We start from the raw sequence: 27355 nt of genomic DNA, 5'->3' as shown, positions 1-27355 counted from the left end.
AGGCCCTTTATCACATTTGCAGCACGCTGCACCATGGCAGTAAGGTGTAGAAAATGCGCCGAGGGTCATGACACAAGGACATGCACACTAAAACACATCGACCCACAAATAAGGTGCGCACTGTGTTGCAAAAACCACCAGCGGGTTACCAAGGTTGTGGGGTCCACAAAAGACACTCACAGCAGGCGAAGAGCGCTAAGGCCGCCCCCCACCCCAATACACGCAAACAAAACACCACCAACCCATACAGTCACACAAGGAAACAAAACACAACACACATGGACAAGGCCTGGGAAAACCAAGCCCAGACACACCAAGGGCAACACATGCAGAAGTGGTTTCTCCTTCGACAAGCCATGGAAACGTACCCCCTTCACCACAACACCAGACACAATTACAAGAACAACACCGGGAAACACACAGCAACAACGACCAGGTCCACCATGATGGAAAGCTCTAGGGAACCCCACACACAGCCCACACCCTCAGATCAGGTGTTAGACTCATGATGCAGACCATGAACTTCGTCATGAAAATGATGAAGGGGTTCAGGGAGACCCAGAGGCAGAACACACAGATCCTCGTTGCCCTTCAGGTAACAGTGCAGCAGTCGCACACCTCTGTGACTTCCTCGGTAGTTTCAAAACCCCCATCATGGATAGACGACCAAACATCCAAGGCCTGACAATGTGCGTCTTTAACACAGACGGCATTGGTAATCAAGAGATCGAGTTCAGAGAACTCATGAAGGAGTTCTTCATCATATGCATGATGGGGGAAACCCACCTAAAACAGGGAATAAAAGCGACAGTTCCCAACTACGTTAGCTACTGTAAAGACAGGCCAACCCAAGGTGGAGGAGTGGCCATATACATAAAAAGAGGGATCTCCCACCACCAGATATTCTTACCAGCTACCAACAAAATCGAAGCACTGGTGGCGGTGGAAGTAGCCACTTCCACCGGACCCCGAACAATTGTTGCAATTTACCGACCCCCACAAGACCAGATAGATGAGGGAGACATAGCTGCTCTAGGGCAATTTGAAGGCAAACTCATAATAGGGGGCGACTTCAATGCCAAACACCCTGATTGGAATTCTAGAGTAACCTCCAGAGCGAGCGCCTAACTGCAACAACTAGCGCGCATCCACCACTTCGAAACATGGGGGCCGGTCGAGCCCACACATTTTCCGAAAAATGGAGGCAGGCCCGACGTATTAGACATAGCTCTCGCTAGCAGGATCACAGAGTTTGTGGCCGCAAGGACAATCAACAGAATGTCCTCCGACCACAACCCAGTGATTCTAGAGGTCGATGTGGGAGAATGGGTAGCACTCCCACGGTACAACACATCTTACAAACGTACAGACTGGGAACGATACCGAGAAGCTGTCACCTCTGATATCGCTCGCACTCCGCCACGTACTGCCGAAACAGTAGAACAAACGCTACGAGACTTAACGGGCACCATCTTGCAGGCAGCGGAAAAGGGCACCCCTCCACAAAGGGATGGCCCACCGCTGCAAATACAGCTCCCGGAACACTTGCTATCTCAAATTCGACATAAGAACAGAGTGGAAAAAGAGTGGAAGATCACCAGAAATCAGGCCACCAGGAGGCTGCTCAATCGTCTACAGAGAGAACTGAGGGTAGCACTCAATGAGCACAGAAACCAGAAATGGCAAAACCGTCTCACAGTTCTCAAATTAGACGATCATACACTATGGCAAGCAACCAAACAGTTCACAAAAAGACATGCTAGGACGCCGTCACTGCACGGCGAGTGGGGTCTGGTCTACAGTCATGCTGAGAAGGCCAACGCCCTCACCGTCTTCTTCGAGAAGCAGTTTCAAGCGGCAGAACCCCAGGATGAAGAGCATGAAGAGGTAGTCAGTCGCCAACTGGCTGTCTTCCTCAATGTTGAGGAGGACCCAGAGGACGATCCCACACTTTTCGACCCCAAGGACGTAGCAAGAGTAATTAGGTCTCTCCCCACACAAAAGGCTCCAGCACACGACAGCGACACCAATCAGTCAGTCAAAAATGTGTCACCCACGGCGGTTACACACCTCGCGAACGTCCTCAACGAGATTACCTGATCCCGCGTGTTCCCAGCTTGATGGAAACATGCAGAAGTGGTCGCGATTCACAAACCAGGGAAAAACCCTCTATTCCCGCAGCACAACAGGCCGATTAGCCTCTTGCCAACTCTCAGCAAGATCTGTGAGTGCCTCCTGCTAAGACCCATAGAGGAACATACTACCTGAGAGCAACTTCTGCCGGATTTACAGTTCGGATTCTGGCAGAACCACTCTGCCCACAACAGGTCATGAGAGTGGTTGAAGCAGCCACAGAGGGCTTCAACCACAAAGGCTATTGCGGGATAGCGCTACTAGATGTAGCCAAAGCCTTTGACTAAGTATGGCACAGAGGGCTACTCTATAGGTTGTACACACCAGGGTTTCCCGGGAGCACAGTTAAGCTGATTAAAAGCTATCTCACGAATAGAACTGTCTCCATCAAAGTAGAAACTGCAACTTCCACCAAAAGGCATATTCGTACTGGGGTGCCACAGGGATCGGTCCTGGGGCCCGTTTTGTACAGTCTGTACACTGCGGACACACCAACGGCCCCCCTGGTGCACACTGCACAGTACGCTGACGACACAGCCTTATACACGAGAAATGCGAACAAGGACCTGGTCATCCATAGGCTGCAAAGGGTTTTAGATGGCACAGAAACTTGGGCCCATTGCTGGCGCATCACCATCAACTCTGGAAACACACAGGCTATGCTAGTTACCTGCAGGCTCAGAACGCGCGAATTTCGTCAACGCCCCCCCCCCCCCCACCCCCCTCCTGTTCATCTTCACCTGAACGGAACCCAATTCCCCTGGCGCAGAACCGCCAAGTACCTTGTCGTAACCTGTCGTAACCTTGGACTCTCGTCTTATGTGGAAACCCCACATAGACGAGGTCCACAGGAAGGTCCATCCTACACCCAATCCTGAACTCAACCAGCTCCCTTCCCTGCCCAGTAGGAGTAAATGTGTACCAGGCCCTGATCTGGCCAGTAATGGAATATGCATGCCCCGTCTGGGGATACACAGTAAAGTAGCATCTGGACAAACTCCAGAAGCTGCAAAACCGCGCCCTCAGGAGGGCACTGCACCTACCCCTTGGATTCCCCACTGATGATCTGCACGCCGCTGCCGAAATCCCACTCCTCAAAGAAAGATTCCAAGATCTGGCAAAAGCTTTCTATGAGAGCTCTTCAAAATCTGGAAATAACCTCATCCACTCCTTAGGTCGGTATGACACGTTCCGCGACAAGCACAAACGTCCAATGACGATCGTCGACGACTAAGTCGATGAAAACCTCCCTATATCCAAATCCTAATCCTCTTCCCACACCAAAAATAACAATCATCTCGCCAATCCCAGGCAAGTACCAGTCACATACAGATCATTCTTCACATTTCACAGACACCATAAAATCATGGATAAATTCACACACACAAGTACACAGAGGAGAAAAATCTGCAAGGTTACAAACTCCCCCACACGCTTCCCCAAAGAGGGGAAAATATTAGATGAGAGCAGCAGCAGCAGCATCCTGACACTTCACCAGAGGATGATGGGTACGAAACTCATTGAAACGTTGCGACAAGACGACGCCACCACTTAGCTGATAACTTAAGAAGAATTCACCTTCTTGATTTGTTTGTAGTCACATGTTTGGTCCAGTTACTGGAGGGGAACGGCCTTGGGGGGGGGGGGGGGGGAGGCACTTTCACTGCTCTCCCAAAAGATATAGCGACTAAACAGGCATGTATTAATGCCCAGAATCTAGATGAGAAAGGTGAATACTGCTTTGCATGATCGCTTACTCGAAACATGCATAACGTACAGACAAATGTAAAACATCTAATGTCTGTGGGTATTATAACTTCAGAGGCATCTCATTCCCCTTCACAATCCCAGACCTGCCAAAATTCGAGAGACAGGATCCTAATTACTTGGTTCATGTTTGTGGCCTTAAGCAGACCAAAGTCCTCAATGAACAGCTAGTCACTGTAGAGATGGCCAAGGTTTCATTGGAGTTGACAAAGCCTGTGTTTTGGACCCCTTGAAATCCCACATGTAATGTCCATTACGAGTTCATAAAACCATACTTTGGTGAAGTCAAGTTGCTTCATTTGGATACAGATAGTTTCATCTACTGGGTGAAATGCCATGATCCATTTGAAGTAATTAAGTACAGTCCTGAGGAATTAGACACATCTGGATATGGCGCCGATAATCCTTAGGGGAGAGGCCCTCAGAACAAGAAGATTATTGGTCTGACCAAAGACGATATGAATGGCTAGCGGTTTGTTGAGTCCGTAGGGCTCAGATCAAAGATGTATGCATATCATATAGTTAGTTGTAGGTGCCACCCAGAAATGGGCTAAAAGTGTGTATCACATTGCCTCACAGGCTTTTACGAGTGAAGACTGGGTAAGGAGAGTCTTCTCAGTGATGATGTATCTCTGCATATGGCGCAGCAAGTAGTCACTTGGTTGTGAGACCATGAGGCGCATACTCCACTGTAACTGTTAGTTGATCTGTTGTGCCATGGTCATAAATACTTCATCTTTGTGGCTGGGATCGCATTCTCACACTGTTTGCTCGATTGGCTGTGTGTCTGTGTGTGTGTGTGTGTGTGTGTGTGTGTTTATGTAACTACCTGCACACTACATATGCTTGCAAATTGTGCATTATTACGTGCACCATGTACACATTTTTTACATACTGTGTGTTCTTTTATGTATGTGTGTATATGTAGTTATTTCTTCTTCTTCATCTGTGGCTGCTAGTCCACATACAATTTAAATATTGTACATAAAAATAGCCATAGTACTTGATCAGTTGTTGATATGTAAATATTGTGTATAAAATCATCCTCCTCTCTTAGTATTAGTATATTGTCTCTTCTAGTCATGTAGACTATGAAAGATCTTAGCAATGAGTTGCTGTTAGTTTTTTAAATCAATATGTGTTATAAAAGTAATGTACAGTGTGCACGCCTCTAAAACTCAGAAACGAGTCTCAGTGCGATCAAGGAAGTTATATGGTGTGATAGTCCTCTGCCCTCATTCATGAAGAAGATTCCCATTTTTACCTGAAGGGGGTGCTTTTGAAGATATAAGCGTTGAGAAGTTTCGCTCTCTATAAATTTCTAGAACATTCCAGAACATTCGAGAGTATTCGAGAGCATTCGACAACATTCCAGAATGTTCTGGAACATTCGGGAAGATTCCAGAATGTTCAGCAACATCCCAGAATATCCATATCATTGCAGAACTTTCCAGAACACTCTCGAATGTTGTGAAATGTTCTTGAACATCGTGCACATTTAAAGACTCTTTGGTATGTTCTGGAATTCGCCACTCGTGGGGCTACCTATTGGTTATGGTATAAAAGGTAAGTAAGGCCTGTCGTAGTTCGAACGTCAGTTTCTTATCAGTGACGAAAGGAGCAACCGAAATTGTAGTGCACTGGGTGAATAAAATCAAACAGTGGAATGTGAGTACTTAAAGTGATACATTGCCCGAATATAAATTGAAAGTAAAATGAGAAAAGTGTACTTGTTAATAAAAAGTTGAATTCATTTATTAGACAATATTCAAACGGAAAAGAGAAGATCTTGCAAGTTCTGAAGCAAAACTGCGAAAACAAAATGAAAGCGAAAACACGAAACAGACGGATAGCGCGAACCACGTTCAAATGGAAACTTCCTGACAGATTAAAACTGTGTGCCGGACCGAGAGTCTTAACTCGGGACCTTTGCCTTTCGCGGGCAAGTGCTCTACCAACTGAGCTACCCAAGTACGACTCACGACCCGTCCTCACAGCTTCAATTCTGCCAGTACCTCGTCTACTACCTTCAAAACTTTACAGAAGCTCTTCTGGGAACCTTGCAGAACCAGCACTCCTGGAAGAAAGAGTGAAATTCCCAACAAACGACAATGAACACCATGAGAAGCAGAGAAACCGAAGCCGGCCGGAGTGGCCGTGCGGTTCTAGGTGCTACAGTCTGGAACCGAGCAACCGCTACGTCGCAGGTTCAAATCCTGCCTCGGGCATGGATGTGTGTGATGTCCTTAGGTTAGTTAGGTTTAAGTAGTTCTAAGTTCTAGGGGACTGATGACCTCAGAACTTAAGTCGCATAGTGCTCAGAGCCATTTTTTTTAACCAAGAGAAACCGAAGAACAACTAAATAAACGGATGAAAGAATCAAGAATTGCTACACAATCTTATAATGAAAGACTGCGAAGTGAAGCCAGCCATGAAAATATCACCGTACGAGAAGTGTGGATGAGGACAAGTAAACAGCAGAACCTAAAAAATGAAGCACTCCACTAAGACCCAACGAAAGAATATAACAAACGCAAACACGTTGTAATCAGAAAAATGGATAACATCTTCCAGTCCTGCAATGCGATAAAATTCAGTAGAGAAACACCAGCTTTCTGTTGCAAGAACGTAAAAATTGGATTACCATCACTGGGAGCACTTCCGCAGGAATTTTTACATTACATGACCGGGGAAACACCAGAATCAAAACACTTTCTTCAGAATGTGAAACCATACAATGCCTGCCTCCGAATGACTTCTTCCGGTGTGACTTTGATCAACATTAAGAAATGTGGAATCGATTAGGTTTTTTCCATCTATGGGCAAATCTATCAGGGCATGAGGTCATTACTGCCACCACCCAACGAAAACTATAAATTTCTGCAAGTATATTTTATCGGAAGTGAAGAAACAGAAATTGATCAGCTATGCACAAATATCAATGGATTTGGACGAGAACTAGTCCAAGAAGTGCAGATTAAACTGCAGGTCTTTGGTCCCTAAGCTTACACAAACTTAATCTAACTTAAACTAACTTACTCAAAGGACAACACGCGTACCCATGCCCGAAGAAGAACTCAAACCTCCGACGGGGGGAGCTGTGCGAACTGTGGCAAGGCGCCTCAGAACGCGCAGCCGCTCTGCGTGTTCCCTTTGTTGAGATATACAGGGTGTTTCAAAAATGACCGGTATATTTGAAACTGCAATAAAAACTTAACGAGCAGCGATAGAAATACACCGTTTGTTGCAATATGCTTGGGACAACAGTACATTTTAAGGCGGACAAACTTTCGAAATTACAGTAGTTACAATTTTCAACAACAGATGGCGCTGCAAGTGATGTGAAAGATATAGAAGACAACGTAGTCTGTGGGTGCGCCATTCTGTACGTCGTCTTTCTGCTGTAAGCGTGTGCTGTTCACAACGTGCAAGTGTGCTGTGGACAACATGGTTTATTCCTTAGAACAGAGGATTTTTCTGGTGTTGGAATTCCACCGCCTAGAACACAGTGTTGTTGCAAGAAGACGAAGTTTTCAACGGAGGTTTAATGTAACCAAAGGACCGAAAAGCGATACAATAAAGGATCTGTTTGAAAAATTTCAACGGACTGGGAACGTGACGGATGAACGTGCTGGAAAGGTAGGGCGACCGTGTACGGCAACCACAGAGGGCAACGCACAGCTAGTGCAGCAAGTGATTCAACACTGGCCTCGGGGTTCCGTTCGCCATGTTGCAGATGCGGTCCAAATGATGCCAACGTCCACGTATCGTCTCATGCGCCAGAGTTTACACCTCTATCCATACAAAATTCAAACGCGGCAACCCCTCAGCACCACTCCCATTGCTGCATGAGAGACATTCGCTAACGATATAGTGCACAGGATTGATGACGGCGATATGCATGTGGGCAGCATTTGGTTTACTGACGAAGCTTATTTTTACCTGGACGGCTTCGTCAATAAACAGAACTGGCGCATATGGGGAACCGAAAAGCCCCATGTTGCAGTCCCATCGTCCCTGCATCCTCAAAAAGTACTGGTCTGGGCCGCCATTTCTTCCAAAGGAATCATTGGCTCACTTTTCAGATCCGAAACGATTACTGCATCACGCTATCTGGACATTTTTCGTGAATTTGCGGCGGTACAAACTGCCTTAGATGACACTGCGAACACCTCGTGGTTTATGCAAGATGGTGCCCGGCCACATCGCACGGCCGACGTCTTTAATTTCCTGAATGAATATTTCGATGATCGTGTGATTGCTTTGGGCTACCCGAAACATACAGAAGGCGGCGTGGATTGGCCTCCCTATTCGCCAGACATGAACCCCTGTGACTTCTTTCTGTGGGGACACTTGAAAGACCAGGTGTACTGCCAGAATCCAGAAACAATTGAACAGCTGAAGCAGTACATCTCATCTGCATGTGAAGCCATTCCGCCAGACACGTTGTCAAAGGTTTCGGGTAATTTCATTCAGAGACTACGCCATATTATTGCTACCCATGATGGATATGTGGAAAATATCGTACTATAGAGTTTCCCAGACCGCAGCGCCATCTGTTGTTGACAATTGTAACTATTGTAATTTCGAAAGTTTTTCTGCCTGAAAATGTACTGTTGTCCCAAGCATATTACAACAAACGGTTTATTTCTATCGCTGCTCGTTTAGTTTGTATTGCCGTTTCAAATATACCGGTCATTTTTGAAACATCCTGTACAAGTAATAGGCATGGTATCATGTTGTACACGGGAGTGCGTTTGTTAGGCCACAAGGATATAACAACCCTATAAAGCGAACTCAATATCGCACATTAAAAGGCGGCGTGAGAAAGTAGTTCAGTAAGGAACCACACAGCTGTTGCTGCTACAGCCATAATGCAGGAACCCGCACCGGCAATTCGACAACATCGCCCCCTTCCACGTTCAGCTAAGCTTCGCTGTCAATCACTTTGATATTCTGATTTGGGTATGGGTCAAGTATACACCGTACATCAGAACAATGCCAAATGTTTCTATCTCCGGATGTTGCTACACGAAATACGGGGACCAACAAGTATTACAGAACTCAAAACTGTCGACAGTTACCTATGACAGACGTACAAAGAAATGTGGTAACGCTTAGGACTACAGGGAAACGACAACCTCTAGGAATTAATACTACATGTCACTGTTATGCAGAGTAAATGCTTTCATTTTTCTTTTGCTTTCTGGCTGACAATTCCACCATTTTGTGAATATGTTTGAGTTGAGAGAGGACAGTATAGCGCCTCCTTTTCTTTTCTACCAGTAACTCACCGGAAATACATAACACAAGCTTTAATAAAAAATTTAATTCTAGCATTACTAAGGATGAGAAACTGGGGAATATGAATCACCCACAAGCTTCACTTAAATGCAACACCACCAGTTAAAACACCAACAATTACGTGTTACAATTGATTAGATAGGTCACAGCTATACTGACAACAAGTTACACAAAACAGATTAAGGCTTAGGCAAATTTAGAAATTTTAAATTCCACGAAAATTAGAGAATTAACAGTTAAACTGGAGAACAACTTGGTTCAGATTTGACTAATATACATTATAGCACTGAAACACTTTTCGACAAGATAAATCGTAGAACACCGAGAACTATGCAAATTCACATCTAACAGGAAACCGTATCAGTTAGTTTAATTTGAGAGTGATATTTCAGTGGGCTTACTTAAACACTAAATAACACAGAATAAATCTAGCACCCATTAAAAGAGGCATACACATTAAATCATGGAAATAGCACAATAAATTTAAAGATATAATAAATGTATATAAACAGGCTTCTAACACAACTCTGTTTCACCCTGAACAATTCAGTATATAAAAGGGTTACAAATTATTTTTAAAAGCATCACTTTGTGATCACATTGGCCGTGTAAAATCAACTTAATAAACTCGACAACAATAAGTTACTCTCTAGAGTTATATAAAACTATCATAAGATCAAAGGAATCCTAATGGACCAGCGCTGGCCTAAGCTAGTTTGAGGAATTAAACTCCTCCCTAAGGCTGAGGCAGGTAAAGAAAGGGTAACATTGACCTCCACAAGGTGCTAAACTCATTAATTGAAGCGATTGGTTGAAGTACAAACAAGTCACGATAAAAACCGTAACAGCCATCGGGAGCAACTGTGACGGCATATAGGAAGAGACCTGCCAATAAATCTTTGCACATTACTGGCATTCACACTTCCAGAATAAGGGTAGCAAATAGAAGAGCTTGTAGTCACTCAAGGAATGAAAGGACTGGAATAAACCGAATAAAATTACAATTAATTAATCTAAGTAATAAATTAGGTATACTCCATATGACTGTTGCGAGTGCTGAGCTACTTACAGACCATTAAGATGACATAACTTGGACTTTACCAGAACCCCAAAAAAGAGAACATCGCATGTCAAAACCTCATTTCACTGGCGGAACAAGTTTTACGTATTTTAAAGTATAAAATAGTTATTTAACTAATTAAATAAAAGCTCATAGAAAACCGGATAAACAAGTTACACAAATGCAAATTTAGGTCACATTTATCTTGGTTGCTTGACGTGCGTTGTGAGTGGTATGGGACGCCCTGGTTATCGAATCAAACAAATCTAGGACTCAACCACAAGATAAAAAATTAATTTCTAATACATTGGGCTGAATATTAACACTGAAATGAATCCAACAGCACACAGCGGAAGAAACGGAAGAGAATACTAAAGCGTCTGATAGGAACAGTCAACAGTAGTCATGTAATGTGAATTTAGCGGAATCTGAATGTCAACCACCACTAAACAAGGATGTATTATAGGTCTTACTTTGATTGATGCCCACTCCGACGAATAGCTACCAATATCGGGACACAGTCTTTCTTCCACACCAGCAACATAGAGGAAACAGAACTGATACAATTTCCATAACGTCTTGAATCAGACACCACTAATACGACGCAACGCCAGTAACCTTATCGAGGCCATGTCCACACTCGGCATATAGCGTGTACAACGATCGCACTACTCGTGATCACTCCCCACAGCCGGCCTACCCATCAACCCCTGCTGCATGTACAATGTGGAACACACAGTTCAGACAAGTTATTCTCTCACCTATTTTTCGTATATGGAAAATTATTAAAGATTTTGTTACAACCTGACGCACCTTGAGCAAGACTCTAGAAAGTTAATGGCCTGATCAGACATTGATGGAGCCTGGTTGGGCGCTAAAAGCATGAAGTATTTTCATGGTTCTTAGCACATAGAAAAGGCTTATTTGGAGTTGAAAGCAATTGGCAGCGAGCCCATCCCTAAGTAAATTTTGCCGAACAAGTCCACAGCCACAAAGAGTAGAAGGAGCAGCCCCTTGTCAAGACAGGTCTCCAGCAGAACAATGCTGCGATACCTGCATTGGCGCCAGCCAAAGGCTGGGTTGAAGGGCGACGGACTGAAGGGACGTGTCTACACAGTGGAATCATAAACTGGGCATTGTGTGCAGAGTCACATGTAATGAAAATTCACAAGTTCTCATGTTCGTTGATACTGCAAATAGGCCTGTGTCCCACTTCCATCAGCCACCTCCGTTTGTAAGAAATTCTCGCATCTGAGAAACGTTTAGAGACAGAATCATTATTACACCACATAGCTAGGACTAACAAGCTCCAAGCACATGCAATTTCAATAAAGATCTTTAAGATTGTATCTGTTTGCTTGCTACTGTGGGAAGTGTTGCGACTTTGGATTACATCTTCCCCCTCCACTAAAACTTAAAAAAAGTCAGTAATTGACGGTTTTCTTTTTTTCCAGGCCCAGGTTTCGTAACTCTTGCCCTGGTTCGACATGAGTTTGTGCTGTCATGTGGGAGGGGAGATTTAACGCCTCTAGACCCCTATGATTGGCTCAAGACGGCGTGAAGACGGTGTCATTCGAGCACTTTTCGGGAAGACGGAAATTTTTCGGATGAGGTGCGAAGCACTCAGGTGCTGGACTTTGGTCTGGAAGCACTTCTGGTCGAAGATCTGCCATGTGTGGTTGGTACTTGGGACCTGTCCTAAGAGTGACTCCACTTGCAAGTAGTTAGGCTGGGGAGCCTGTGGTGAAGTTCTTACTGTACTGACAGTGTGACTTCAAATGTCTCTGACTACTCATTTGCCGAGGGCACATTTATTCGTTTTTGGTTTACCAGTCTTGACGTTTGGTATCCTTGTGGACTCTGTCATATCAGTGAGCCAAATTGGTCCTTGGTATGACCAACGAACAGGTGTGCCACACATTGAAATCTACCACGATTTCAGGGCTCTGGTAGAGAGCAAATTGCGTCCCGTCTGCCTGATCGCCAGACCGCGAGGTTTTTGCATTTCTTTCGTGGCCGCGATCGATTCACAGGTGCCGTTTCACGCCTCGCCTCCGCCGCACACATCTCGCCAGCTGCAAGTTACATCGCTGCACGAAGCAAACAGGGTAACGTACTGCCGCTGTAGCCTTGTCAGGGCGTACAGTCTCAATCGCCACTTGCTTTCAGCTGCACACACGTATAGAGAAACTTCTGTAGATTTGAACAACCAAAGTCTGCTATGTGTCAGATCAATTCAGATTGCGTTATCCACATTTTTAGGACCAGGGTACGTGATTCACTTCTGCCTCCCAGGAGCCTTGTCCATTGTGGTGTTAAACCACCTGTTGGTTGTTTACGGTATACAATCAATAACTTCGTCAACATAATTAATGCCTTTTTTTTCTTTTGAAAAATAAATGTTGCTGGAATCCAAATAAATTTTGCTTCACTCTCAATCACTTTAAACAGCCCCCACAGGCTTAACCTTTCAGAGTCATGTGGCCAAATTGGTTGGGCCATCCACTCACCCCATCAGAATTAGTGCCCGTAATATACATGCATGCTCTCTCTCCCAACGAGTAGCAAATCAACTCCACTCGTAAAGAAATCTACATTTACGTCCAAGCTCTATATATCACTGTGAAGTATTTGGCAGAGGATACATCCTATTGTAGCAGTTACTAGTGTTTCTTCCGGTTCCATTCACTTATGGAGGGCAGGAAGAATGAGCGTTTAAATGTGTCTGTGTGTTGCAGTTAAACCAATATTCTCTGCACGGTCCCTAGGGAGCGATACATATGCGATTGTAGCATGTTTCTAGAGTCATTATCTCAAGGTGGTTCTTGAAACTTTGTAAGCAGGCTTCCTTGGGACAATTTACGTCTATCTTCAATAGTATACCAGTCAATTCTTTCAACATCTCTGTGACACACTTCCATGGACCAAACAAACCCGAGACCATATGTGCTGCCTTTGTCTGTATGCATTCAATGGCACCTCTTAGTTCTGTTTGGTACGTGTCCCACACAGGTGAGAAGTATTCTGGGATGAGTCGCAAGAGTGATTTGTAAGAAATCTTTTTGGCAGACTGATTGCATTTCGCTATTATTCTATCAATGAAACGATGTCTGCCATTTGCCATGCCCACGACTGAGCCTACTCACGTAGTTCCTGTGTCTACAAGTGCTACGCACAGCTATTTGTGTGAGTTGACCAACTTCCAATTGTGGCTCCTTGATGTTATAGTCGTAGGATACTACGTTATTTCGTTTTGTGAAGTGCACAGTTTTACATTTCTAAACGTTTAAAGCAAGCTGTCAATCTTTACACCAGTTTGAAATCTTATCAAGATCCGCCTGAATATTTGTGCAGCTTCTTTCAGACTGTACGTCATTACAGATAGTTCTGAGGGTGGCATTCATATTGTGTGCATTGTCACATATACACAACACGAACAAAAAAATGGTTCAAATGGCTCTGAGCACTACGGGACTTAACATCTATGGTCATCAGTCCTCTACAACTGAGAACTACTTAAACCTAACTAACCTACGGACAACACACAACACCCAGCCATCACGAGGCAGAGAAAATCCATGACCCCGCCGGGAATCGAACCCGGGAACCCGGGCGCGGGAAGCGAAAACGCTACCGCACGACCACGAGATGCAGGCCAACACGAACAGCAAGGGACCCAATACACTACCAAAAGTAACTTCTACATCTGTCGATGACACATCAAAGAAAACTTGCTGCGTCCTCTGTACCAAAAAATCGTCAATCCAGGCACAAGTTTCGCTTGATAACCCATAAGATCGCACTTTTGCTAGTAGGCGTAGGTGTGGGGGACTGAGTCAAATGCTTTTATGAAGTCGAGAAATACTGCATCTACCTGACTGCCTTCACCCATGGCTGGCAGTGTGTCATGTGGTAAAAGTGTGATTGTGTTTCACACGATCAATACCTGTATTTTCGGAATCCAGGTTGGTTTCCATGGAGGAGACCATTCTGTTCGAGATACTTCATTATGTTCGAAATTGTAATATGCTCCAAGATTCTAAAACCAATGGATGTCAAGAATGCTGGATTGTAGATTTGTTGATCACTTCTGTTACACTTGTAGCAGAAGGGTGTGGCCTATGCTTTCATACAGCTGCTGAGCACAGTATTTTGTCCGAGGTATCTACGACAGATTATAGTTAACAGAGCAGCTAACTTAGCCGCCAATTGTGTACGGAATCCGAAACAGATTGCTTCGGGACCAGCGGATTTCTTCAGTCTCAACGGTTTCAGCCGCTTTTAAGCGCCAGTGGCTCTAATAGATATTTCACTTATCTTTTCAGTGGTACGATAATTAAACTGAGGCAGCACTCCTGGGTTTTCCTTTATAAAAGACCGTGTGAAAATAGAGTTAAACATTTCTGCCTTTGCTTTGCTACTCTCAGTTTCTGTTCCAGTGTCGTCCGCCAGTGACTGGACTCTAACTTTGGTGTCCCTAACAGCCTTTACATCCGACCAGACTTTCTTTTCGTTTTGCGAGAGATCTTCCGACAATATTGTACCATGGTAGTCACTGATGGCCAAACCTGTTTCCTTCAGTATCTCTCTATCGTTGTTTGAAACCAGTTTATAATTTGGGCGATCTATGGAGTGTAGTCATGAATAGAAGTGAAACATGGACGATAAATAGTTCAGACAAGAAGAGAATAGAAGCTTTCTAAATCTGATGCTACAGAAGAATGCTGAAGATTAGGTGGGTAAACCACGTAACTAATGAGGAGGTATTGAATAGAATTGGGGAGAAGAGAAATTTGTAGCACAACTTGACTAGAATAAGGGATCGGCTGGTGGGAGACGTTCTGAAGCATCAAGGGATCACCAATTTAGTATTGGAGGACAGTGTGGAGGGTAAAAATCACAGATGGAGACAAAGAGATGAATACACTAAGCAGATTCAGAAGGATGTCGGTTGCAGTAGGTACTTGGAGAGGAAGAAGCTTGCACAGGATAGAGTAGCCTGGAAAGCTGCATCAGACCAGTCTCTGGACTGAAGATCTCAACAACAACAACAACACCCCAATTGGACAGTATTTGCACGATATCCCTCAGCAGAACATCCAACCACTCTGTCAATCAACACCAAGCTGAATAACTACTTGCGTAACAACCAGTGTTAGAGCCATCTCTTCCACTAGTCAATACATGGAGGATAGTAGATAGAGCCACACACAGCAACCATAATGCAATCCTCATAACCACAGACAAATATGCCACAACACATAACATTGTCTATGAACAGCAGCATCTACTGACATGGGCCTACTGTAAAAAGATCGAGACATTTTTGAGGCGTCATCTCTACACACTGTCCAAGGCAGCATAGATTACAAACGCATGTTCTGGCAGACGTCCTACAAAAAGCACAGGAAGCAGCTATACCACAAGCAAAAACTGGGTGGGGCAGAAACAACTGCAGAAAGATTAAGGGAGGATTCACGGGACAAAAAAGCAAAGACAGCTCTTGAAAGACAGAAAAGACGTGACCTGTATCGTGATGCTAAACATAAATACCGAAAACAACTACAGGCACGAAGGCAAGACTTCTGGACCAATTTTGTCAAAACCCACGAACAAATCGATGTCTGGGAGACAATCATTCAGGATGGAAACAGAACAAATTAAGACATTGAAAGGGGCTATTGACACTAAAACAAGATGACGGCACAGCGCCAAGGGATGGAGAAGCACAGCAGAAATCCCCTGAGTAGGCTCATCCCAGATGACGACCGAACACAAGACGAGCGACACCATACATTCTTAGAGACAGGACGAGTCAACCGCACGTCAAAGACAGTGTAACGATAACATTCTCATAAGAAGAAGCCGCGAAGACAATCGATAAGCCTAAAAACCAAAAAGCACCCAGCTCAGACAAAATACTTTCAGAAATATTAAAACAAACAGTAACAGAAATCACACTTTTTTTTATCAACATGTTCAGCGAGGCACTACTAACAGGCAGAATTCAAAACCCCTGGAAAACTGTTAAAGTAGTAATAACCAGGAAATCAAAGGCAGAGCACCAGCAGACCCCAAAACCTACCGACTGATCTGCCTCTTAAACACTCTTGCCAAGGTACAGGAAGGAAAGACACCTGTGTGACCGCCTCCAATCGGTCAGACGCCTCTTCGGCCTAAGACCCCATCAATTAGGCTTCAGGTAAGGTAGATCAATAGAAAATGCCATCGAACAGTAACAAGTAGCATCAGCAACAATACGTGGCCACCATACTAATCGACATAGCCGGCGTTTTTGATAACCTTGGTGGCCATCTCTCTTTGTCAGGTTAAGGGAAATGCGGCTATCAACTTCGCTCTGCAATAGCCTCTTCGGCGACTGGAGAGGCAGAGTGGCAGAGTGGAGGGCTGGTACACGCAAGGTTGTCAAGAGAATAACATAGGGATGTCCACAGGGCCCGATCTGTGGACCAGTATTTTGGGATATCGCAGTCTACCGGTGACGACAGGGTAATGGCGTACGCAGGTGACCTGTTTTCAGTGGTGTCAGCCAATTCGAGAGCAGCACTGGAGACAAAAGGCATGCAACCGTTTCAGAAAATGAAAAAAATGGTGGGAAAAAAAGAAAATATAACATCTAATTAAACTGTCTACTTACTGCTCAGAAGGACGCTACAGAGGAACCTAGTTATAAAACTAGACAATACATAAGAAGCGGGCCACACGCTATCTAGGACTGCATCTTGACGAAAAACAGATTTCCAACGAACATATCAAACTGACAACTGACAGAGCCTTCAACACTATGCACGAACTAGCAAGACTCAACACAACACAGTACAAGTTACCTATTAACACGATGAGGATCTGCCACATTCTGTTATTCGAATTCATCGTATGCCTTGCCTGACTGAACGGACAGACGAACAAGACAACTGCAAGACGAGGTCAACGTAGTGTACTCCTGAGAATGAGTGGAGCCTTCAGCACGACGTCACTAGAGGCATTTTTCGTTATGATGGGAACTTGCCCTATAGATATAACAATTCGTTATAGAACTGCACCTTAATGGCTTGAGATGGGCAGGTTCGATAAAGACACAGAGGTTACAGGGACCAACATTATAAACCAAAGACGAATGAAACAATGGCGGATTCAAACATGACAGAGAGAGTGGGAGGCATCCGATAAGGGTCGCCGAATATAGTCTTTCTTTCCTTATGTACGCGAAAAATTTAAAACTAAAGCATGTCGACCCAGGTCGGGGGATGGTCCGTTTCCTGACTGGTCACAGGCCGTACCCGGTACACTAAATCCGCTGGGACTAACTAACAATGATGAAACTGGAAATGTGGAGGAACTGAGACATCAGAACAAGTCACACTACAATGCAACGTGGTAGCCGATGTGAGACATATACATAACGATAATGACAACGCCAGAAACATATGCAATCCCAATTATTGGAACACAACAAATAGCATAGCCGATATTGTGTCGAACACACTGTGTATAGAATACAAGGTCCAAAAACCATATGGAAGGAGGCGTAGACAAGCACAAACAAAACAACAAACTACATGAGAGGGGACAAGCACGACCACAGATTCCGAAAGCGAGGAAGGAACCAACACATTAAGTGAACATGACTCAGGAGAGATCAAAATGTAAGGGACCCAAACCACAAACATATGACACTGCAGCAAACAGTACCAATCATAAAATAAACAAGGTACCGACACAAGCAGTGACACCACACGCTAAGACTCTAGTAATAAGGTAATGTCGCTTGGGACGAGAAGGCTCGAAGAACTTTTATTCCAAGGCTCCTCCTCCCCAACAACACATTATATAGTGTTTGTAATATACTGTACAAGAGCAGTAATGTATTACTCGTCTTATTATGTGTAGGCAGAAGTATATTCTCTTTTTTATGTATAGCTACAATCAATGTAATATATATATCAAATGTATTTTCTATACAGGCCATGTATAAAACTAAAAATGTAATGTATTTATTTAAGGAATATTGCACTCAGGTAGTAATGAACTACATTCTATTTCTACTAATATAAATTTACAACCATAGGTTTATTCTTCATGTAAAGCTAAAATTCATTTATTCAAATTATCAAAAGCTCAATCAGTATATAATCTGTATAACATCAGGTGTATGCATCTAAGGCATCACACAGAATATACAACTATCAACAACTAGACAAACAAACAACTGCTGCATATTATGTAGTGTCCTGACTTGCGATACTCCAAGTAATAGATCAATACATAGAAAGACAACAAACCTGCATAAACACACACCATTTCAGATGACTATAGCTCGAGGTTCTACCGAGACCTTCTCACATTAACTAAGTAGAAACAGGCTATTATCAAGCAACAATCTACTTGGTGTATATTACACATCCAAATGTAACCTGTCATATCCTTCTGAATATTGCAACTTATTTTTACATTATGTATTACTTTTTTGACATTCAGATTATATAAATTATAACCTTTTCAACTAGGCAGAAACTAATTATATAGGATCAATTAAACAATCATAAAACGTTAAGTTCCTTGTAAGTATGGAGAAACTTTTATATATCATGTTCTTTATACTATTTAATAGCATTAATAACTAAGAATGAAAAGTCTTTTCTATTCGATTTAGTATCATCCATTCCACCTAAAATTTCAAAGCTGTGGGTTACTATGTATCACTAAGAAAATAAATAAATAAGTAAAACTAAATAAAAACAGTCTCATGAGAGCCTCATGCCAGGATAACGGTGAAGATGACAGTGGCAGAGAAGACGGAGATGTAGATCACTGGTACAGTGGAACTCGCGTAAGAGGAAACACTGTTTTAAGGATAACATAGAAGTTACAAATTAAAATCCAAATGCGTCTGTTTCCATATCGGGCTGCGTTTGGTCAGCGTCTGAATCCCATCTGAGGTGCAGCTGAAATAACAATCTGGGATTTACAATCTCAATTTTAAATTTGAATTGGCACACACCACTTCCGCAACAAGAATATCAGATACCTTATGCATGATGGAAATTTCTCCATATGGAACTACCCCAGGAGGTAACCTAAAAAGGAAATCCTCCGTCGCTAAAAACGGCGCTAGTGGACCATCGTATTCCAGAGAGATCGGAATAACGTGCAAAGTGATAAAGTGACAATGTTCTAGAAGACCTACATGTTAATTTATAACAAAATGGAAATACTTCTTGGGCATCCTAAACATAAACTCACTCTTGAAAACAGGTAAATTAAAAGAACTAATTAAAATATTAGCCGAATACTAAATACAACTCTTAGATCTTCAAGAAACTAGATACACTGATGAGGACACTATAGCCTCAGAGATGTATAGGATTCTTAAAGAAGAGAAAGCGAAACCCAATCGGAAAAGGCATTCCACATCTAGGAATGGAATTCGTGGAAGCAGAGCAGTACTAAATTCGGTCATAGATTTTTATTCTCCAAGTGAAAGGCTCTGAGTTCCTACTCTGCGATATGCAAATAAGTCTTAAACCGTAACAGACTATCATATTCCAATAAATGAGGAAAATAAAAGGAATACAGGAAAAGTTGAAAACTTCTGGAATCACGGGACCACGAAATAGCAAAGGTTTAATTGAATGGAAATACTTCTTAGGCATCCTAAACATAAACTCACTCTTGAAAACAGGTAAATTAAAAGAACTAATTAAAATATTAGCCGAATACTAAATACAACTCTTAGATCTTCAAGAAACTAGATACACTGATGAGGACACTATAGCCTCAGAGATGTATAGGATTCTTAAAGAAGAGAAAGCGAAACCCAATCGGAAAAGGCATTCCACATCTAGGAATGGAATTCGTGGAAGCAGAGCAGTACTAAATTCGGTCATAGATTTTTATTCTCTAAGTGAAAGGCTCTGAGTTCCTACTCTGCGATATGCAAATAAGTCTTAAACCGTAACAGACTATCATATTCCAATAAATGAGGAAAATAAAAGGAATACAGGAAAAGTTGTAAACTTCTGGAATCACGGGACCACGAAATAGCAAAGGTTTAATTGAATAATGTTAGAATTTTTACATAACATAATCAATACAATTTGGAAAAGGCTAACAGAACCATGCAGAGGCTTCAGTCTTTAATTAATGTTCGCAACATTTTAAGGAACTACCATGGAAAACTTGGAAGTCAACAAACGCAAACCTAGGAGAACTACAGATAGCTCTACCTTTTGACAATCAAAAATAAATCATGGACATAAAAGAATGTGTGCAAATATAGCAACAGATCAGCGTATAATCCAATAAAAATGAAATTTATTCCACAAAAATGGATTCCAAAACAAGGGCATACGATTCATAAAATTGACACTGAAGTTCTGAAACCGAAGAAACTAAAATTTCAGTAACAGCTTATACAAAATGCAAATATATTAAAACAAAATGGGTCAAAATCGTCTTTTAAAATAGCACGACTCAAAAGACATAAAAGGCAGGAATCGTGGCATGAACAGTGTGAAAAATCATTAGTGCTCAGAAGACAGCCTTGGCAGAAATGATATTCCACCAGAAAAAGTGTAGACTTCATAAGCTTTAAACAACAAAGATGCCAAACGTCTAAACCGATAAGGATAGTCAAAAGGAAGTTTGAAAGGGACCGTCTATCACTAACTGAGGAAGACCTCCAAAGGAACAATACCAGGAGCTTCGACAAAAATGTGATGTTAGCACTTTCCGACATTAGGACTAAACAAATTCTTTAAGCACTTAGAGACTAATACCAAGAGGGTAAAGAGGGAGATCATGACGCTTCTCAAAGAATGGCTTGCCAATGTTGCTAAAAGGCTAAGACAGATAGAATTACTTCCACCAAGACTTTATGAACTGCTGAAGGTTCACAAGGAAAGGGTTCCTTCACACCTCATTACCAACAATATTGGTGCTCTGACATACTTATCCTCTAAGTCATTTAGTCGCGGTCCCTTATCTCGTGCGGGGGGTTGCTCCCCTCCTCTTCCCTCTCCCCCCGCCAGTAGCAGAAGTGGGGGCGGGGGGGGGGGAGGGTGGCGAAGGACGGAGCCGCGCCATAGAGAGGGGACAATCAGCGCCTGATCACCGAGAGGAGCAAGACCCTGCAGAGGCAATAGACGGCGCAAAATTAGGCCAAAAAGAAAACAACCGGCACGCCAACGCCGACGACGTCCTGGAGGAAGCAGAAGCGCGTTTCCACGTTGAGATGGAGGCTGCTTGCCTCCTCCTGAGAAAGGCATATCTGCAGCGACCTCAAATGGAGCGCAAAGACGTGTAGATCAGTTTACCAATGGGTAGCTCGACGGCGTCCCAAACGGAAGGCTACAGGCAACACTTTGGAATACAGACACCATCGCAAATGAATGGCAAGAATGGTGGTCAACTGTGGAACGCAAGCAAAGGCAGCCAGGGAAGTCATAGATCGACGAACCGAATGAGAGATGGTCGGTCAAGTTACCATGACTGAGGAGATCCTCGACTTCTCAATTTGGCCTCTGACGGATGGCTGAAGCAGTCATTTGAACCAGACAAAGCGACAAGGAAAGTTAACCCTAACCTTGTCTCTCTGGAGCCCTAATGAAAGAGTGAAAAATGCCGACTGTGGCCATGGGGCCAGGGCCCCTTGCGGCAATTCAGGAAGGAAGCAGAATACAGGCAACAAGAAGAAGACAAACGAGATCGGACAAGATTAATGGACAAAAGTATTGCACAACCAAAAATGTGGTAAACCACCAGCGGCTTTGGTCGGGTTTTGCAAGTTTTCCTTAGGCTGTAAGGTGAATACCAGAACTGTCCCCAAATTTTCTGCAAATAAATTCCCAGTTGGGACATATTACAAATTCACAATTTTCTTTTTTTCCCCTTAATTTGTAGTGTGAAACCTTCCTTCTTGCTAAATTTCATTATTACATACGAGTGGGAAACGCTCTAAAGGTTATGATGAGTGAGTTTGCAAGTATCAAAACATGTGACATAAATGAGCGTATATTTTGGCTGCATTGACTACGAAGCTTGCATTTATCCCTCCATCAAGTAACTATCGATCTTAGCATACAAAATAAATTTCAACTTGATACGTGGACCGGTTCCTGAGAAAAACGGCTTTGAACAGACAGACACACAGACAGATGGAAAAGTGATCCTATAATGGTTCCGTTTTATCAATTGAGGTACGAAACACGTTGATAAATACAAAACGCACAATTAAATTTTCATGTGAAACCTCCAAGGCTTTTGAGATCAGAATAGGAGTAAGACAAGTAGATGGGTTGCCCCGCTGCTGTTCAGCTGTGTACTAGAAAGGGTAATCAGAGAATGGAGGAAAAGAACAGAAGAAGAAGGAATCAAGAAAATCACAATTGGGAGAAAAAATGATAATTTTTTGCGAACGACCTTGCTATCTTTGCTGAATCAACAGAAGGTGCAACAACACAGATAAATCTCGTGCAAGAAATAGCTTCAAAAGCAAACCTGTGTACGGCATACCTTTTGTAAAAACGGGGTATGTGACGGATGTGAAGGAGACATCGGAATACCTGGAAACTGGTTATGGAAGAATAAAAAAGGTTATAAAATTTAAACGTCTGGGTGAAATAATAAAACAAAATTCTTTGGACAAAGAAGCTAACTTAGCAAGGACAAGGAAAATTTAGGTGGATTTTCAATTAACAAAATATCTGGTTAACAAGAAATACATTTCCATAAATTCAAAAATCCGGCACTACAACACTGTCATTAGACCATTGTGCCTTTATGCCCCAGAATATCTTTGGTTACATACAGCCAGACAATTCGGCAAAATAGAAAAGAAAGAGAGGAGAACATTCAAGAAAATCTTGAGAACAAAATACGACAATAGGAAATGGACATTCAGAAGTAACTAGGAAGCTTATGAAAAATAGAACGCATATTAGACACAGCGAGGAAGAGAAGAGCTGTATTCTACGTATATCTAAAAATACTAGATTAAAACAGAACAATAAAAATAATTTTTACCTGTTTTGACGGTAACTCAAAAACATCAATGATCTGGATCAAAGAAGTTAAGGCAGACCTGAACGAAAGGAAAATAACGGAGGAAGAAATAGGAGAAAGAAGTTCAGAGCAAAAGCAAAAAGCTTCAAGGGCTTGAAGAGAAAATTAAGAAAAAGGTAGGCACAATACGGGCAGAAGAAAGATGTGAAAAACAAATGGAAAGAATGAAAAGTCTTTAAGAGAGAAAAGAGAAAAGAAAGAAGGCATTTCATGTGGCACTTGGCAGGCCGAACCCATGGAAAAAAACAACATATCATTCGTTAATATGGGGATGAATCCTTCGAAATGATGGGACAGAAGAAGACCTGAAGCCGTGCAAATGGATTTTTTGGAAGAAATTGTGAGCTTCAGGGCGAGAGAAGACCCCAAATTCAGAAATCTGAAAGTGAATTAAGACTTCCCCGCAAATCACTGAAGAGATGGGGAAACGGCGTTCAAGATGGTATGGGCACGTGATAAGATTACGGAATGAACAATGGCCGAAAAAGCACTATAATGGCGATCTCGATACAAGAGAAAACAGGAAGACCCTGTGCAGATTGGAAAAAATGAATTAGAGGACGATATGCCACGCAAAAATTTCGAAGAAAATTAGCTATCGAGAAGCTTGGATCTACATATACATGATTACTCAGTGATTCACAATTGAGTGCGTGGCAGAATGTTCAGCGAAACACCTCCAGAATATATTTTCCTACCGTTCCACTCTCGTACAGCGCACGGGAAGAACGAACACTTAAATCCTTTTGTGCGAGCTCTGATTCCCCTTACGTTTGTATGATGGTTTCTCCCTAGATAAGTGGGCACCTACAAAATATTTTCACACTCTGAGCAGAAAGCTGCTGATTGAAATTTCATGAGAAGATCCCGCCGTAACGAAAAAGGACTTTGTTTTCATGACTGGCAACCCAATTCGGTTATCACATCCGTGGCAATCTCTCCCGTATTTAACGACAGCACAAAACGCCGTGTCGTGGCACCCTCTCCTCTATTTCGGGACAACACAAAATGAGCTGCCCCTCTTTGCACTTTTTCGATGTCCTCCGTCAATCCTAACTGATGCAGATCCCACACCGCAGGGCAATACTCCAGAACATGGTGGATACACGTAAGGTAAGCAGTCTCTCTAGCAGACGTGTTGCATTTTTTAAGTGCTCTGCAAATAAATCGCTGTCTTTACTTTGTTCTCCCCACAAAATTATCTATGTGATCGTTCAAATTTAAGTTGTTCGTAATTGTTAATTCCTAAGTATCAAGCTGAACTGAAAGGTTTTAGATTTGTGTTATTTATCGTGTAACCTAAATTTAGTGTATTCCTAAGTACTCATGTGGATGACTTCACACTTTTCATTATTTAGAGTCAATTGTTACAATTCGCAGCATACTGGTGTCTTATCAGTTTCATTTTACAACTGGTTTTGATCATCTATGATTTTATAAGACGATAAATGATAGAATCATCTGCGAACTATCTAAGATGGCTATCCAGTTTGTCTCCTATATCGTTTAGGTAAATAAGGAACAACAGAGGGCTATAACACGTCCTTGGGGAACACCAGATATTACTTTCGTTTTATCGATGGCTATCGTCAGTTACTACGAACTGTGACTTTTCTGACAGGAAATCACGAAGCGAGTCGCACTGAGGCGCCACTCCATAGATACACAATTTGATTAGAAGTCGCTTATGAAGAACGGTGTCAAAAGCCTTCTGAAAATCTAGAAATATGGAATCAATTTGACATCCCCTGTCGATAGCACTCATTACTTCGTCGGAATAAAGAGTTAGTTGTGCTTTATAAGTAATGTATTGGAGAGTAGCTTCACACCTTTGTAAAAATAAAGTTTCAACAAAATGTCAGTTTGGTTTCCAGAAGGGTTTTTCAACGGAAAATTCTATATATACTTTCACTAATGAAATATTAAATGCTATGAGTAACTGGAAGTCACCCGTTGGGATTTTTTGTGATCTATCAAAGGCTTTTGATTGTGTAAATCATGGAATACTTCTGGATAAGCTCAAGTATTGTGGTATGAGTGGGACAGTGCTCAGATGGTTCAAAAGAAACCTAACGGGAAGACTGCAGAAAGTTGAAATAAACAGTTCACATAATATGCAAAAAAACTGGTGGTTTCTCAGACTGGGGAATAATCAAGAATGGGGTGCTGCAAGATTCGGTCTTAGGTCCTTTCTTGTTCTTAATATATGTCAATGACTTGCCATTCTATATTCACGAAGATGCAAAGCTGATACTTTTTGCCGATGATACAAGTATAGCTATCACACCCGACAGACAAGAATTAACTGGTGAAATTGTAAAGATGTTTTTCAGAAAATCGTGAAGTGGTTCTCTGCAAATGGGTTCTCATTAAACTTTGACAACACACAGTATATACAGTTCGACACAGTAAATGGAATGACCCCATTAATAAATATAGACTTCGATCAGAAATCGGTAGCTAAGGTAGAATATTCAAAATAGCTAGGTGTATGCATTGATGAGGGGTTGAACTGGAAAAAACACACTGAGGATCTGCTGAAACGTTTGAGTTCAGCTACTTATGCTATTGGGGCCACTGCAAATTTTAGCGATATACATCTGAGTAAATTAGCTTACCACGCCTATTTTCAATCTCTGCTTTTGTATGCCATCATATTCTGGGGTAACTCATCATTGAGTAAAAGAGTGTTCATTGCACAAAAGCGTGTAGTCAAAATAATTGCTGGAACTCATCCAATATCATCCTGCAGACACTTATTTAAAGGGCTAGAAATCTTCACTGTAGCCTCACAATATATATATATATATATATATATATATATATATATATATATATATATATATATATATATATATATATATATAGTTATGAAATTTGTTATTAACAATCCGAACGAATTCAAAAGTAATAGCAGTGTACATGGCTCATGGCTACAACACTAGGAGAAAGGATGATCTTCATTACTCAAGGTTAAATCTAACTTTGGCTCAGAAGGGGGTAAAAAGTCTTTGGTCACTTTCCTAATAGCATCAAAAGTCTGACAGATAGCCATATAGCATTTAAAAGGAAATTAAAAGAATTTTTTAATGGCAACTCCTTCTACTCATTCGATGAATTTTTGGATATAGTAAGAGGGTAATTTCTCAACAACAACAAAAAAAATTATTGAGTGTCATGTAATATTTTGTCTAATGTATTGTCTTGTATAGACACCTTTTATTAACCTGACACGTTCCACGTCATTACGAAGTGTCGTATTCATGATCTTTGGAACAAGTACTAACCTAATCTAATATTTTCCGAATTTGTATTGGCTATTTGTCAGTACATTGACTCGAATGCAATCTCGATCGGAGGCCTTCCTTTTACTGAATTAAGCTGCTTCGCTACACCGAGGATATCTATTTGGAAGTTACTCAACTTTGCAGTTGTTCTTCATACGAATTCTGGATACGAAGTTGCGAGAAACTGCCCAAAGAGCTTAAACAGCACGCAACGAGAAAGGACTTACCATACTTCCAATACGTCGGAACTGCGAGTTAGGATCGTCGATGGCTCCGCACTCGATGCCGAAGGCGCACATGCCGATGACGTCAGTGGTGAAGGAGGCGAGCAGGTCCCTGAGGGCCAAGTCGCGGCTGTGGCGGCCCTGGAAGGCCGCGTGAACGCTCTGCTGCAGCCGGTCGCAGCACAGCTTCACCAGGAAGAAGTCGCGCCGGCAGCTGCTGTCTGAGAAGGCGGACGACATGTACAGCCGCATCTCCCTCCAGAGGTCGCCGCCCAGGCAGAACAGGTGCTTCGCCAACGGCTCCATCTTGGTGCTCAGAGGGTTGATCCTGCAACACATGCACCAAGTAAAACTTCTCCTAGGTTTTTTTAATGGTTTTCAGCTAATCTTTGTATTCAAGTAAAGTCGATGTGTCATATTTCATATCTGTATACTGGATATTTTTTTCAGAGTTTACAATAGTAGACATTATAACAGCCACGATATATATATATTAC

General features: G+C 42.4%; 1 protein-coding gene across 6 annotated transcripts in view; it reads right to left on the bottom strand.

The window, feature by feature from the left end:
- The window catches only part of LOC126353792 (probable cytochrome P450 6a13), a 96805-nt gene that overhangs the window by 32322 nt on the left and 37128 nt on the right, over positions 1-27355 (bottom strand). For all 6 annotated transcript variants that reach the window (XR_007565205.1, XR_007565206.1, XM_050002880.1 and 3 more), the window contains exon 2: positions 26862-27186. Coding sequence is in view for 4 of the 6 variants with exons in the window: in XM_050002880.1 (XP_049858837.1) it covers positions 26862-27186 (325 nt within the window). In the remaining 2 variants the exon portion in view is untranslated. The remainder of the gene's footprint in view (positions 1-26861; positions 27187-27355) is intronic.

This window comes from Schistocerca gregaria, chromosome 3, assembly GCF_023897955.1.
Source record: "Schistocerca gregaria isolate iqSchGreg1 chromosome 3, iqSchGreg1.2, whole genome shotgun sequence".
In the NCBI taxonomy this organism is placed as follows: domain Eukaryota; kingdom Metazoa; phylum Arthropoda; class Insecta; order Orthoptera; family Acrididae; genus Schistocerca; species Schistocerca gregaria.
Note: the sequence above shows the minus strand (reverse complement) of the source record. Positions and strands in the feature narration are given on the sequence as shown.